This window comes from Penicillium manginii (genome assembly GCF_028828005.1).
Source record: "Penicillium manginii strain IBT 31320 chromosome Unknown utg000004l:1.0-7231830.0:1.0-7236170.0, whole genome shotgun sequence".
Lineage (NCBI taxonomy): Eukaryota > Fungi > Ascomycota > Eurotiomycetes > Eurotiales > Aspergillaceae > Penicillium > Penicillium manginii.
Window position 1 is genome coordinate 2570933 of NW_026643105.1, and position 15560 is coordinate 2586492.

A 15560-nucleotide genomic window follows, 5' to 3' on the forward strand; every position below is an offset into this window, starting at 1 on the left:
CGATATAATGGAAATGATCGACCAAGGCAATGTGACCCTTGACGGAGGGTAAGCCATGAAAGCCTTCTAGATGCTGTAATACATGCAGCAGCCAGCCAGCCCTGCTGCGAGATCCTTCGGTCCGGCAAACGGCTTGGTTGTGGCTTCTGCAATAACCAAACGAAGTGTAGGATCGGCCGAGCTGGATCGACGAGATAGAAAGCCAAACCTAGAAGACAAACTCGCGATCACATCTGCGTGGTGTGAGGAACATGATAGGTGCGGCCGGAGGGTTTAGAAATGCAGGTGCTACGAGTCATGTTGCCCTAAACACATTCAACCTCCTATGGAAAGTGAGTGCTTCGGACTCGCCGATATACAGACGGAGCTGCATACACATCAGTTGTATGCACTTGCGATATTTGGAGGAGAATATACTGTTAAACTACTAATAATTTAATGGATATTTTCATTCAATTTTTCCAATGCAGGGGCATCATCACACCACCCGCTAGTACTCCGTATACTGCATCTCCCCCTGTTCTCTAGGGATATTTTATCTCTAGACCAAGCCACCCGGTAGCCTATTCTACAAGGCTGAGATATTCAAAGCTAAGGATTAAGCATGTGAAGATCTGCCATCACGCGATGAAACTAGAGCCCCGCAATCTTGAGACCGACGGAGACCGGATAGTGACCATTAATCTCGATCTTCGATACTCCATAGCTGATCCATTTAATCAAAGTGCCCGACAAAAGGAGAGGGTAGCAATGCGTAAGGACCGGAGAGAGGGAATAAAGAATAATCTAGATGACAGGTACGAAGAAGGCAGGAGAAAAGGTAGGAGAAAAGGTCATGTTTCAACCAGATTGCTACGTCGACCAATCACGGCCCAAGACATGCACTAACAAAAAGCACCAGGCGGTCATTTTCGGTGGGGGGGGGTATATATCGTCAAACGGGGAAAGGGGCAAAATGCAAGAGAAAATAAAGTACGTGTCTCATCGACTTCGAAGCGGAGTTCGAGAAGCCATCTGAAGCAGGGGCATACCCTCGGCCGGGATTAACGGGCTGCCAGAGCTGTCAGAGAGCTGTCAAGGCAAAAACTGAGACGCAAGCGCCCCACCCCCAGACTCGCCCTCACCGTTGGCATTTCCGCCGTCATAGCCCTCATTGAGGAGCACTTCTAGCATATCGAACTCGCCTAGCATTGGTCCAGTCCCACCCAAACCTTGATCAACAACACCAGTGGAACTGTTGAAGAATTGGTCCAGGGGCAGGGCAAACCAATCTAGCGTGCCGGACGTACTCGTCGCTCCGTTTGTGTCCCCAACAGCCTGCGATGGAACGGCATGGTTTGGTGAATTGATATCGTTGGTAGGCATCGTCGAGTTAGAATCGTAGTAATTGTAGTACACGGATGGCGGAGGCGGCATGAATGACACGTTCAAGCTGGAAGAGTTAATGGACTGCGAAGGGATATTGGCCAATGGATCATGACCCGATCCGATCGGATGTCCGCTGGCGCCGTTACTATCCACATATCCCAATCCACTTCCGCTCGGAGTTGCATCTTGGCCGTGGGATGATGACCAAGGGGTTTGCGGGCCGTCACGGCGACCCGATACGGCCTCGCGCGGTGGAGAATGAGCTCGTGAAACCGGCGCTGAGCCGCGGTCGTGTGCGTCGCCATCTCCTCCGCGATCATGCGGCGCAAATCGCAAGAAGCGTGTACGAATGCTACTGGTCAGAAGCTCCAGCAACCGAGCAACAGTGTTACTAATGTGAACATCATCGACGACATATGTTCGCAGTGCCTCGACTGTCCGGTCCTGGAGATCCAAGGAGACTCGTACATCGTCTTCCCGTGCACCCAATGTGAAAGTCTAAATGGCGGGGTTTGTGAGTTAACATTCTTTTTTGTCTAATACAAAAGAGAACTTACTTTTAAAATGAATATCATGCCGGACAGGATGCGGAAAAAAGTCCGAATAGGAGCATGCTTGAGGCGACCGCCGGGGACCAGCCCTTCCAGAACAGTCTGTAGAATCCGACGTGAGGCGTCTACGACTTCCTGGATGTATTGCTCATTGACGCGATATTGCTCCATCAAGGTCCGGAACCAGCCAGTGCTACCAGCAGACGATCCCATTCCTGGCCGAGCAGGCTGGGTTTGGCCGGACTCGTTGGACATAGTAGTCCAGCGATCGACGACCGCTTGCAAAGCCAATGAATTGACATAGAGCCCTATGCCGTGTCAGTAGGTACTGATCACTGGTGTGAAGAGGCTGGATATTATAACTCACGTGTATACTCATATTCAATAATCAAAACACTTCGCATGGCCGGAGACACTATTCATCGTTAATTTGAGAAAGAGTAACCATCAAGGAAGGACTTACTGTTAACACGATCCAGATGGTGTCGGAACTCTCGTAGTTGAGGTTGGAACCAATCGATTCGTTCCCGGTATCTCCCAGTCCGGATCAATTCTGATGTCTGCTCGGTTGAAGCAAAAAGTTGGTGGTTGGCTTGATACACAATCTTGGAGATTCCCATCCAACAATCCTGCATCCGATCCAGATCTGAATCACCCTCTTTCATATCAGCAGTTGTTGAAGCAGGGTCTTGTCCCCACTCGGGCAGTGGAAGCATGGAAGGAATCCCAAGGCGCCCACTGCTGTGGGTGATGAAAACCAGGATCAGCCGCCGCAATCGGAGCTTCCGCGAATGTTCTGCTGGTGTTTCTGGGGCCGCTTTTGTTTCACTCTTGTGATCAAAAACACCAAGTTCAAAAGCCAAGGCTTGAGCGGTGCTAAGCAGCATCCAAGACATCCGATCTGACCGCCATGCAGGTTCCAACCATTTTTGAAAAGCAAGACGTCCTTCCGGAGAGGTAGCTGGTCCCTTGGCATGGTCGCCATCATTGTCCAAGTCCTTGTCACGGCCGTATGACTGAGCCTCTGTATCTAACAAGGTGTTCTCATCATCACCAGGTGGGAAATGAAGGTTACGCGGGTGCCAGTCGGTGAGGATCAGTAACGCTTCTACAGTTCCCAGTGCTCTCAGGTTACCCTTGGCGTTCGGTCGTCCAGATGTTGGCGCCAAGTCAAGACCTCGAGGCCCACGAACGCCCGGTCCGTTAGCGTCAAACTTCTCCTGGCCCCAAAATAACCGTTCAATCATGCCACGAAGATAGGACCAGAGACGGTCATGGATATAGAATGCCCGAGTGCTTGCTCCGTCGCCCTGTGGTTTCAAGTGCCGAGATGAAATTGTGAGGATGGTAACTGCTAGTACGGGCTCTTCCGTGAGTAATGTTCGATGTGTCGAGGGCTCTGAGTAGTCCGGCGTTACCACCGGACTCATTGGAGCAAGGTTCTCATAATAGTAAGCCACATAATCCATGCCTTCTTCTACAGTCATCCATCCGGCACGAACAAAGCGTAACCGTGACCATGCTCGAACCGCATCGATGTATCCGGGATCTTGAGTATCTGTGGAGCTCTCCTCCTGGTGGTCGGCGGGATCCGATGTATGGGGGTCTGCTAACCCAGCACCGCCACCCGGGAAGTAACCATTGTTACCACCCGAGGATAGACCGGATCGTGGGGTCCGCGAAAAAGACCCAGGAGAGTTGCCATGTGCCAGCGGCGAAGGGCCGGAATTAAAAGACGAAACTGACCGCCTCGCATTAAAACGATTTTCGAGGCTTTGACGGTTCAAATCCTCGGTCCTGCCGGCTGCCTCTGAAAGTAGATGCAAGGCATCATGGGTATTTGTGATGGCTGGCGACAAGAGCTCTACCGCAGTCCGATTCATCATGGGCTGCCCGCCATATACCGGTACAGGCACCGCGTTACGGTCCCCGGTAGTATATTGCGGTAGGCGTGGAGCTCTAGAATCCACAAAGGGTCTTGACGAGGATGATATGGGAGCGCTGGGGGGTATATCGTTGGGCAGCGGCCGCAGCTGCTGGAGCCGGTGCTGGGGCCGGTTCTGCCCATCGCTGGCGCGCGCGAAAGCCTTCTGCGTCGAATAAGGGCTCAGATGCGGGGAATGGGGATCCCTCTGTTGGTGCTTCTTTCACAGAGACCTCGCCAATCATCATTCGCTTGTCACGTTGAAGGACGGGCCCCGGATCGGGAGTTTCTTCATCTTCATCTTCGGCATCGGAGAGCTTGCGCTTGCGACGAGTGGCTGAGAATTCGCATCGTTTACTCTCACGACGACATCGAACACAGGGCGGGGGACGAGGATTATCGACACCTGATACATATTTTTTTTTAGATTAGCCAGCCAGTGACAAGCGGGGGTGGGATTGCTGATCGTACTGCCTAAGTCACACTTCACCTTGCGCTTGCGACACGGATCGCAAGCCTGATAGCCGCGCCTATGCTGCGGGGCAGCGGAGGGCGACGGTGACTTGCCGACATCCGCGTCGAGTCCCATGTTGTCTATTGCAGCAGGGTGGGTTTAGCGGATTGGCGATGCTGGGGAAAGCCGATGCAAAGCGAAGATAAGCTGGAAGGCGGTCTGCAATGGGCCGAGAGGGAAGGGCAGTTTTATTTATGCGACAATTGATTGGATGCCGCCATTGGAGGAGAACTGGAGACTGGGGTGACCCTCGGGGACTGGGGAGGGGGGGTGTACAATTGCCTGGAGAGAGATTGATTCAGGAGGAAAATTGCCCCATGGAAAAAGTTTTCCCTCTTTTCTTCATAAAGCCAAATCTAGGCTGTGCGCTATCCGTAGTCCACGTTGCCGGCCAGCCACCGATTTCCATTGTATAATAGAATAGGCCTGCGGGGTAGCAGAAAGTGTAAGAGTTACATCGCTAAACCCTTGAGTGGATTGGATGGGTTCGCTTCTACTCGTGGGCACCAATGGGCCTTTATCGAACGGAGCTATAGGTCATATAAACACGGGCGATCTCGACACTAGATCGCCATGACGTCCAATTTGAGACATACTAGTAGTAGGTACTGGTAGTAGTTAGTTTGGCCAAATTATCTCGTTATAGCCATGGTGCTCTGTACCATCTGTCAAGTCACCAGCATCCCAAAATTACTGCTGGTAGTCAAATCTCAACTACTCTAAGTATTTGGGAGCCTGCCACCTCGGCAGAACCACCTGGCCATGGGTCGATTGCAGCCTTGCTCTCATCCGTACATTGGTCAAAATAACTTGAACGCAATATAGCTACTGCTTTCGTAGATACACACACAGAATATGATGACAATCATTCCCATTCGCTAAATGCAACCCGCTCGAGTATACCGTACGCCTCTAAGTACCGAAAGGATAATATACAGAAAAGAAAATGTATCTGTCCCAGTGTGTTGCTGAACATCGAACCAAAAGAAGAGCCTCAATGCAGCTTAAGCTCAAGCTATCCGGGGCGACAGGGACGGACCAGCAACAGCAGTAACTAACTTGGGTGTGCCCTTCATACTGAGCTCGCTCATACGCGAGACCCCGTCCAAAGCTCTGCGCGGCTGGACAAACTCGCCAGAGACCACACTATCTGCGCTGTTGCGACGGGACAAGTTCGGGGTATACCTTCCAGTGAAGAGACCCCGAATACCACCAGGCTTCCGAGCCGGTATGTCTTGCGTCACCGCAGTCAGTATGTAAAATAGATATTTGAGATTTGGAAGAGTCTGGCGAATATCCAGAACGCGGACCCCTTGCCGGTTGAGCAGAAATTCGATATCTTTGTTTAGAAGAAATACACCGTAGCCGAATTTGTAATCCCCACCAACTGGGTATAGAGGGAAAGTCCGTTGCGAGAGGTCCTTGGACACGGGATCCCGGACCAATGAAGCCGAGCTGTTCGGAGTAATCGGATATGGAATCACCACGGACAGATAGAAGGAAAGAAGATGGACCAAGTGGGCTGCGTAGCCCAGAGCTGCGGCAAGTATTTTGGGATCAGCGTCTCCAAACCCGTTGGAACTTGAGTTGGGTAATTCCAGTCCCCGGATGGTAAAGCCCAGCGTTTGTTCAGGAATAGATTCGATGGGATAAACATTCATGAGATCCTCTGCGATCCGGCGGATCTGGCCCTTGGTCTCTTCATGTGTCTTGTTTAGTAATTGATCACTGTGAGACAATTTGTCTCTGGCATCAGGGAGATGAGCCCGTTCATTGTCCATAGTGGCTCGGCCATACTCCATTGTCTTGCGACGATACGCGAGACTGGCTTTCAGTTCATCCTTGCGCTTCATCGTTCTCTGCACCGCCTTCCGTTGGGCATCTACAAGCCCTTTTGTTGAATCGCATCGTTCTTTCGCACCCGCAGCCTTGCTGACGAGCTCGAATTGATTCTCATTTTTCGTCACAGTGTGTCCAATTTGAGACTCAATAGTTCTCGTTGTCGCCAGCGTGTCTTGAAGAACCAAATCCAAATTAACCATTTTCATCAACTGATCATAAGAAGAAGTGGTAAGAGTAGTCCCGTCACTGACAGCGCGGCGATTGGCACCATTGAAGGGCTTTTCCACCGGAGGAATGTCAGTTAAATTAGCATAGACACCATCCGTAAGATGGAAAACAAGGCAATTGGTAGGTAGAGGTTGGTGGAAGCTGTCCAGGGTCTTTCCCAGGAATTGCAAGTACCGTAGATTCTGCTTCAACTCGACCAAAAGTATAAACTCAGACATGGCCTCCGTTTGAACCCAAAGTTTGATTGTTATTGTATCAAGTCGGCACACTAACGGCCACGACGCATTCAAGTCGAAGAACTGAAAGCTGGGATTGGTCGTCCTCCAGATGGTTTCACTGATATATAAAGGCTCTTCAATGCCATCGGAATGAATCGAGAAGAATATATCTGCCATGCGATTCCTAACAATTCCAGCGAGTTTTTCCTGCCGTGATCTAGGATTGGGGTCATTCCAGGGCAGGGTACTGCGGCGGCGTGATGGGCCCTCGGGCTTCTTTTGCTTCTTATTTTCAAGCTGTTGATCTTGTACCCCGGGCGATTTCAGGTCGGAAAATGATCGGGAAGTATGCAGCGACTGGGTATCTTTCTGCGCGAGGAATTTCGAGGGAGATTTCAGGCTGTTGGGGATATCGTCGTCGTCAATGGTCTTGCCGCGGCCTCGAGATGCGGGTGGAGTCACGTCCAGGTTGCGCACCCAAATACCAATGACATTACGTAGTCGCCGATTCTGGAACCAATCAATATCACAAACAAACGATCACTCAGTGCTCAACATACCCATGGGTAAAGGAACGGCCCTCCCCTGCGCGCGCCGGCGTCATGCCCCGGAGCTGCGTCCATGGCGCCCATACCCTCCATCGCGGAGGCTAGGGTCGACCAGGGGGGGACTCGGTGCTCAGTAGGTATTCAGTAACCAATGATAAATATGCATGCTTCACAAACACGAGCCGAATCGTGCAGCTTGACGCGTGAGGGACAATGGGAGGTTGAAGTAGAAGCGATAAGGCGATGCGGAGACCTGCAGACAGGCCGCCAAGACCACGACTGCCCCGTCAAAAAATCCACCTCCGTCCTCACCTCCCGCCGACACCGAACACCCTCGCCCCCCCAATCCCCAACCACGCCGATCTCTGCGACAGATTGAGCAAAGTCGCTTCTCCCGATCTTCTATTTCGAGCGACTGAACACAAACTCCGGCCGCAATGGCCTCCACAAACTCGGCCACGAAGCCGATCAAGAGGATCCTAGACGCAACCAAGATCTCTTCCTTGACCTCGAAACTCGTCCGCAGACCCCTCGACCCCAAGGCTCGCGTCCCCATTCAAGGACGTCCCCGAGAGGGAAACTCAAATGCATTCAAGGAGGCCAATACCCGTGAGAGCGTGCGGTTGCAGAAGGCCTTGAATGCGGTCGCTCACGGCAAGCACATCTTTGTCTACCACAATGTTCGGACGAAGCAAGTCGTCTACTCCCTGACTCGATACCTAGAGGTAAGTTGTCACCATAGCTCCTGGTGGCTAGGACCCTGTCTCTTCAATCAATATGATTGCCATTGATTGAATTGATCAATCATCGTGGCTAGAGACTCTGCTCTGCTCTGCTCTACTCTCCATCCAAAGCAAAAACCACAGCCGGCTAATCCCACTATCTCCCGTACAGAAAACCAACCTCTTACGCCAAATGGTCTACCACGGCAAGAAGACCGTCCCCGCCGAACTCCGCCGCGACATGTGGGTGCCCTACTACTCCGTCCACTTCGGAGACGCACGCCTGGGTCTCCGCGCCTACCAACTCCTCCGCGAATTCTCCCTGCAACGACAGCTCGCCCCGCCCGCAGAAATGATCACCGTGTCAAAGGAATACCTAAACGCAAAGCGACCAAAGGACCCCCCTAGCTGGCGAAGAATTCGACAAGATCAACCTGAAGCGAATCGGCCAGCCAATGGAGAAGCGCGAGCGCGCCAGAGTCCTAATGAACCAAAAGGCCACCTCGGTAGCCGACATCGCCGCAGCCCTAACCATCCAGGACAAGGCAATTGCAAACGGACTCCTGAGACGATGTCTCTAAGCGCGGCTATCTAACCCGCAAAGCGCGCCAACGCCGCCGCGCAGCCCTGGAGCGCGAGGCGAGACAGCAGGGGTGGAATGAGGAACGCATCGCTGGGCTGGAGGAGACTTTCTCCCGCCTTTCCGGCGAGGAAGTCGAGATCGGCGAGGTGGCCGGTGAATATCCCGAGAACGCGAAGGACGTGAAGATTCTCTGGCGCGATGTGCACGACGCTTACTTTGCCGAGAGCTGGCCTGCGGGTGTGCAGCACGGCGAGCTGGAGCTGAAGCGCAGCCATATCATTGGGTCTGAGATCCGCCCCGAGGGCGCGGAGGAGGTCGTTACTGAGCACCAGTTCAACGAGAGGAAGGAGGACCAATAAGCAATTCGTCTATTTGGGGGACTCGCGATGAGTTTTCGACGGCTTCTTTTCTGGTATTTCGTTGCCCTTTGTTTTGGTTCTGGGCCGCATTGAGCGATACTCTAACGCTGTTGATATCTTTTTTGGTCGTCTGGTTGCTGGGTTTTTGGGCCTGGGCGAGATGGTTGATCCCTTTTTGTATTTCACCCTGTGTTTTTCTCCCATGTGTTCTACTCAGCTGTGAGGACTATTTATTGCATAAATTGTATTTTTAGACAATTCAATATCACGTTCGTGACAAGTCATTGCCTACCTATTAGTAGCGGAATCCTGATCTAATATCATCTGACAGCTTAGAAGGATGCTAGCTGCAGATTTTCTCCGTTTGTCATATAAGAGGCAGAATGCCACAAATCAACGGGTTCATAAAGTCAATGTCTGTCTTGGTCCGGACTACTGCGGGATTGAATTTCAAATAAGGTTTAACAAGGCCATCTGTGAGAGTGCTCAAAAGTAAACTCAGGCCCGCTAGAGCTTTGGGCAGCTGAAAGCTCGAATAGGGAGTAAGGCTGAACATTAGCTGCCTGAATTACGGCTCGGCCAGGCAGCATCTTTGAAACTTGAGTTGGGGATGAGACCATCGTACCAATTCATGATTGGTTGACAGTCAATACGTAGCTCTGGAGGTTGGCATACGGTGTACGTAGTAAGCAGATCTAGTTATCTTGTATGCATGTTTGTCTGTGAAAAACTTCAAGTTGAACCAGTTGTGCAGAAGTGTAACGACCGGACCTCGATTTACGTAGTGCAATAAGATAGCCATACATACAGACAGAGGATGGGATGGGATGATATCCCATCACAACAAAAGTGAAAAGTTTTCGGAAGAGACAAGTAGGAAGAAGGCAGGGGAAGAAAAAGTCTTAATCTCATAAAGCCCAGGTTGAGGGCAAAGGGTCCAACAGATTGGAGATATGCCAAGAACAGGACTCTATGAGAGTCCTCAATGGCAACAACAAAAGACAAAGGTAGTAGGGTAAGTTGTGTGGAAGTCATAAATCGGGCGCCGACGTGCAGCGTGTAAATCAGAAAATGGATAGAAAAGAGAAGGGGAAAAACAGGGGGTAAAGGGGAAAGGAAGTAAACAACTGGGAAACTCCATATTTCAGTTCAGGCTCAGTCAGTCACTCAGAAAAGTATGGGATCCAAAAATCATAAAATGGAAAACGTATGTGCGCATTCTATCTGTTTGCTGTGCTCCTTGAAAGAAGTCTCCCAGAAAACTTATTTGTTTTGCTGGGGCACATTACTCGAACTCAGAATATCCACAGAGGGCAGTTGGCGATTATCTCCGAGATTGAGTTCGGGACCGGGCTCTTTATCCTCGCCGCTGCTGGCCATTTTCGCCAGGACCTCTTCATGGGCCTGCTCTGCAAGTTCGGGATTATCGGCAATTCCGGCTTTGGCCATGCTTTTTCGGGCACTCTCGACGATCTTGTCGGCTTCGCTGACGCCGCCGGGCACATTGGTTGATGGGTCGCCGTCCACTCCGATGGGCTCTGCTTTATTGTTCACAACGTCCTTCACCCGGTTGGAGTCAAGACGGATGACCATACAGGACAGGTTGTCTGTACTAAAGCGCGCAAGGGCGTGATCGACAAGAATCTTCGAAGCATGTTGGGCATCCTGCATATTGCGGATCAGATCAACGGCCTCTTGGTCACTACATACATCCCACAGCTAGATTTCAACTCATTAGTTATGTTCTCAAAGACGGGGTCAAAGGGGTATTTAGAATAGAAACATACCCCATCGCAAGCCAGAATGATGAACTCGTCAGCATCTGGCTGTATCACGGTTTCAGTGGTGTAGGGATGCCCAGTAACCAGGTCCTTGAGATAGGTATCGCCCAAGGCACGGGTGACGGCCAACACTCCATTGACACGATTATTGATAATTAATCCGCCAGCGTTGGTAATTCTCTTTCCTTCGTTCTCATCGCTTCCTTTGTGATCATACGATAAACGCAATGCTTTGCCATTACGACATAGTACAATGCGAGCATCACCAACGTTCGCGGTATACAGCACCCGTTGACGAATAGCCTTATCTTGCAACTTGGCGATGGACCCTGTCGAAGGAGCATCTTGAGTCGGTGTCTCCGCAGCATCCGAGCTAGCGTTAACCGCCGCAGTAGCAGGGGCAAGAGCAGCAGACCCGGTAGCGGAATTTGGACTAGGGACACGATCTTCCCAGCGAAGGACCGCGGTAACTGCAGTACAGCCACTGTTCTTGAGAGGCAATTTCTCTAGCTGCTGGTCTACGCTGGTAAACGTTTGATCGAGAAGTTCGGGCACAGGGGTCGTCGGACTCCTGCGCATGACCTCTTCTAGGATCAGATGGAGCTTCTTGCCACACCATTCCGCCGCAAAAGTACCCGCATGCCCGTCGAAGATGGAAAAGTAACCATTGTCTGTTTCCACCGCGTTCAGAGAGTCGTTGGATGTCTGCGACTCGTTCGCGCTGGCCAGGGAGTCGTTGCCGTTGGTACTAGACGAGCCTGCCGGGGCGGGAGTACCCAGAAAATTGTACAGGTAGGCATGTGTATCTTCCATCGTCCGGCGGCATTTTCGATTGCGGTCTTCTGTTACACCGACGCGGAAAGATGAGCGTGCAGTCGGCACCGATTCTCCAGCGGAGTTGTTGAATGAGCCTTGGGGCACAATCAAGGCGGGGTCCATCCTTCCTAGCTTAGAGAGAGGACTCTCCGAGATGCTCGGGCTGGTACTGAAGGAGGAACCTTCGCGCGTACCGTTCAGGGAGAGGGAGTTTTTGGCGTTGGTGAAGAAGTTAGTCGCCTTGGTGACGGTGCTGCTTCTGCGCTTCTTTTCGCCGGCGGGGCCCTGGTCTTCGCTCTGTCGACGGAAGAAGCCAGCGCCAGGTGGGGAGAATCGCTTCTCGCGGGGGCTGGCGTTTTCGGGCTGGAGGCTCAGGGAACTCGTGTCGATGCCAGGTACGGAGGTGGCTTCGATCTTATCTTTGGGTGGGCTCGAGGAGCCACTGAACATTCTGTTCAGCAACCCACCCTGAGAAGAAAAGCTACGGCGCTTATTTCCTGCCAGCTTGATTGTATCCCTCGAAAAGGATGGTGGGGGGGGTTTCAATGAGGTTGGACTTGGCGCGGGGGTGAGAATGGAGAGCGGCGTTAGGGGACTGACGTAGGAGGAGCAGTCGATCGGATCAGGAGGGAGGGGGATGAAGCTTTAGGTCTAGACAAGTTAACAAGAGATCAAGTCTTGCGAGGTGACGAGCGATAACAAGCCAAAAGACAGAGAATATGGAGGGGGTTCAGAAGAGAAGTGGGTTGGGGAATGGGAAAGGTAAGGTGGACGGATATGGGGGGGGGAGATCGCTGGAGGGCAAAGAGAAGCGACTGGACTGTAAGATTGGCAAGGCAGGAAGTAGGAAGTTGGAGCATTGAGTAAATGAAATGCGTTCGTGGGAAGAGTAGAGGCTGTACAATATGTACTCGAACAAGCATTGACTGCCGATGCGGCCAGCGCGCGTCTATTGCTCATGTTCTATGATCTGCTCTGCTCTGCTCTATGCTCCATGCCTAACCCCCGGAAGACCCGGCCAAGTGTGTTTTCATAGAGAATATGGAAAGTTGAACATACCGTGAGTGTGATAGGCCTGTGGTCGATAAAAGAGGGGGAGTTGTAGAACCAAAGTAAGAGTGATGCCGGAGGAAGCGACTTGAACTCCGCCCCGTCGCGGCTTTGGGCGGAGGTGCAGCCAAGAACGGAGGAAGTGGAGCTACTGAGAACTTCAGTTATGAGCAGTATGGAGTATGGAGTATGGAGTCACTAGAGTAACTTAGTTAGAGTAGCTAGAGTAATTTGGTAAACTAGTCACTGTCGTAAAGAGGATACATCATCCCTGCAAATCGCTTGCTGCCTGCGTCTGCCTACGTAGGTATACTACATAGTCACTAGGCAGAGTACACCTGATGACGAGCATCAAACATCACATCATCAGAATGACTGTACTAGGCAGCTGCACCTCATACATCATTTCTATGATCGACACCCCTAGCATTAATAGAAAACTCGGTATTATTTACATAGTACTAATAACCACTAGTTATACATACTACGGAGGAGTTTTAAGAAAATGGAGTAGTCCAAATCTCACGATGCCCCAATGCGGCATAGATGGCAGATAGCTCATATTTTATCCCGGTGATCCAACACCCCTGAACTCCACATACTGCCCCTAATAGTCATTCCCCAGACTCCAAAAGGAGCAATAATCCTAATCATAAGACCTAATAGTAAGAAAAAGAAAAAGAAAAAGAAAAAATAACAGCGGCCTCATGGGAAATGTACATGAATACTCCGCAGAGCCAAGTGCAGACGCCACGGCATTACCATGAACTGAAATCTCCAAACCCTCCTGTCCCCTTAGCCTTCTTACGTGCAGGTTCGGGCTCAGGCTCCTCGTCCACAAACTCCACAATCTCGTCATCATCTCCACCACGATCCGCCAGCGCAGCTTTCAGATATTTGCCGACGCCAGTCGAGCCGCTTTCACTAGTCTCACCAGATCCGCGGACACGCTTACCCGTCCAGGTGACTTTATCGTCGTCCACGCGACGAGAGCTCTCGTCATCTTGTTCGGCGTTACTGGTCCCAGCAGCGCCTGTCTGGCCCTCGGCGCGCTTCTGGCGAAGGAAATCTTCAAAGGGGTCCACGAAGATGGTGACTTCTTTAATGCGGACTTCTGGCGTCGGTCGGTTGGTAGATGACTCCACGGGATGAGTCTCGAGCGAGTTCAATGTAGCGGATGAAGGGGTTGGGTCGTCGATAAGTCTACCGAAGATAGTATGTTTGCGGTCGAGATGCGGTAAAGCTCGATATGCGAAGAAACTGGCGATGGGAGGTTAGCTTAGCTTAGCTTAGTTTCAGTTTGAAACGCGGTAGATCGCAGTCCCCAACTTACAATTGACTACTGTTGGTGTTTTTGCCCTTGTTGGCCATGCTCAAAGTCCCGCGTCCGTCATGCTTCAGCGGTCCCTCGAATTCGTCCGCAAAGTACTTGCCCCAGATACTTTCTCCGCCGCGTCCAGTACCAGTAGGATCGCCGCCCTGAAGCATGAAACCCTTGATATTGCGGTGGAAGGTAACATCCTTGTAATAGCCCTTCTTGGCCAGCTGGATGAAGTTCCACACGGCCTTGGGCGCATATTCCGGGTACAGTTCCACATTTAAATGGCCAGCAGTCGTATCCAGTCGCGCATAGCCCTTGGCCTTGATCCGGCCCCGCTTCAACATGTACTCCTCCTCCGATAAAAGGGCCAACTCACCCGAAGTGTGAGGCGTCAGCCCTGTACTCGTAAAAGACGCTGCAGCCTTGCCGGTCGTGAAACGCGCAGCGTTGTACGGCGTAGCCTTCCCTGGCTGGGCCGCAGCCGACTTAGAGGCATTAGCGCCTGTACCTCCAGTTTTGGAAATCGCCTTCGAAGCCGCAGAGCCACTCTGCTGCTGCGCGCGTTCAGCGCGAGCCTTGGCGACCGCTTCCTTCGCTTTCAATATCTTGGCCGAACTACCCAAGGCACCGGCATTGACGCTGCCGGCTGCCTTTTGCTCGTCCAGGATATCCGTCTCGCCGTCTTTGAGATAGTTGAATGTGCTCAAGTTGCGCGCCTCGACATTTTGCGGATCCTGCAGCGTAATGATATCCTTCCTGCTAAACTCTTGATCCGTAACGAGGTCGCGCCAGAGTTTGCCCTTGATGTTCAATCGCTCGACTGTGTCCCAGGCAAATACGTTGCCTGTGTTACGCAGCGCCACGATGTGCGTGTTGTCTGTCAACACTTTGTACGTCACCGGGTCGACGTACTCGTTCTCTTCGTTTTTCGCGAGCGTGAGCTTGATCAGTTCGGATGTTTTAAGCGGGGATCCGTCGACGGGGTTGGTTCCGTGTTTCTTGATCCAGGGGAGGATGTTGGTGAGGTCGAAGATTGTGCCTGCGGGCGTGCAGACTGGATGCGCGAATGGCTGTAGGGAGAGCGAGCAGAAGTTGAAGGGTAGACGCTTGAATGGCGCGTGACCGCCGCCTCGTCTTGCTTTGCTGACGCCAGCGCCAGCGCTGGCTGAGAAGGCATCTTCCGATGCCCACTCGGAATGTGTGATCTATATCGAATGGTTGTTAGTGAAGATTCGAAAATGAGACGGCGGGGAGTTTTTAACGAAGGAGGTGGAGGTGATCGCGTACGTAAAGCTTATCCGTTCCTGGAGCGCGAATAGGTTAGTAAGATTACCTTGCTCAATTCAGGAAAGTTAACATACCTTTTCCCATGGTGTATGAAGCTCAAGTATTGGCAACAGCTCGGCCTTCACTTTCGACTCGGAGACGGCGAGAATGACGCAGGAAGTACTAGCCTATTTGGGACTAGCGGGTATATTGATCTGATATCTGGGGCGCCAACTAAAACTACACTAGTAGTCAACTTACGATGTAGATCTAGAAGCCGAGAAGTGCCAAAAGAGAGGCTTAGGAAGATTTCACATTTAAAATCGTAGACTGCTCGCTAATGATGCATTTAAAAAGACCTCTAGGCCTTCAGAGAAATCTCAACCAGGAGAGAACACACCAGTTGCGCCATAATATCTTCCCACTATTTTCCTACCCTCATTAAAAGCGCCGCTAATAGTTTTTTGTT

At 51.6% G+C, this 15560-nt stretch overlaps 6 protein-coding genes across 6 annotated transcripts; 1 reads left to right on the forward strand and 5 right to left on the reverse strand.

The window, feature by feature from the left end:
* Positions 1 to 1074: 1074 nt before the first annotated feature.
* On the reverse strand, positions 1075 to 3802 carry N7533_004686 (fungal specific transcription factor domain-containing protein; the record flags this gene model as incomplete). The annotated part of the gene is made up of 4 exons (XM_057101336.1): positions 1075 to 1866; positions 1926 to 2227; positions 2287 to 2334; positions 2383 to 3802. 4 exons carry the CDS (start codon positions 3800 to 3802, stop codon positions 1075 to 1077), a joined length of 2562 nt encoding a protein of 853 aa, XP_056960966.1.
* Positions 3803 to 3878: 76 nt separating this feature from the next.
* Positions 3879 to 4432, reverse strand: N7533_004687 (Zn(II)2Cys6 transcription factor domain-containing protein; the record flags this gene model as incomplete). The annotated part of the gene is made up of 2 exons (XM_057101337.1): positions 3879 to 4249; positions 4315 to 4432. 2 exons carry the CDS (start codon positions 4430 to 4432, stop codon positions 3879 to 3881), a joined length of 489 nt encoding a protein of 162 aa, XP_056960967.1.
* A 935-nt stretch (positions 4433 to 5367) lies between these two features.
* On the reverse strand, positions 5368 to 7286 carry N7533_004688 (putative UV radiation resistance protein (UVRAG); the record flags this gene model as incomplete). Its single annotated transcript, XM_057101338.1, has 2 exons — positions 5368 to 7155; positions 7206 to 7286. 2 exons carry the CDS (start codon positions 7284 to 7286, stop codon positions 5368 to 5370), a joined length of 1869 nt encoding a protein of 622 aa, XP_056960968.1.
* A 344-nt stretch (positions 7287 to 7630) lies between these two features.
* Positions 7631 to 8857, forward strand: N7533_004689 (mitochondrial 54S ribosomal protein mL67; the record flags this gene model as incomplete). The annotated part of the gene is made up of 3 exons (XM_057101339.1): positions 7631 to 7918; positions 8088 to 8421; positions 8484 to 8857. The coding sequence occupies 3 exons, from the start codon at positions 7631 to 7633 to the stop codon at positions 8855 to 8857; spliced, it is 996 nt and encodes a 331-aa protein (XP_056960969.1).
* A 1263-nt stretch (positions 8858 to 10120) lies between these two features.
* ptcG (type 2C protein phosphatase PTC1) lies at positions 10121 to 11904 on the reverse strand (the record flags this gene model as incomplete). Its single annotated transcript, XM_057101340.1, has 2 exons — positions 10121 to 10576; positions 10645 to 11904. 2 exons carry the CDS (start codon positions 11902 to 11904, stop codon positions 10121 to 10123), a joined length of 1716 nt encoding a protein of 571 aa, XP_056960970.1.
* Positions 11905 to 13262: 1358 nt separating this feature from the next.
* Positions 13263 to 15196, reverse strand: N7533_004691 (PPIL2 family peptidylprolyl isomerase; the record flags this gene model as incomplete). Its single annotated transcript, XM_057101341.1, has 4 exons — positions 13263 to 13764; positions 13838 to 15030; positions 15113 to 15129; positions 15187 to 15196. The coding sequence occupies 4 exons, from the start codon at positions 15194 to 15196 to the stop codon at positions 13263 to 13265; spliced, it is 1722 nt and encodes a 573-aa protein (XP_056960971.1).
* Between the last annotated feature and the right edge of the window lie 364 nt (positions 15197 to 15560).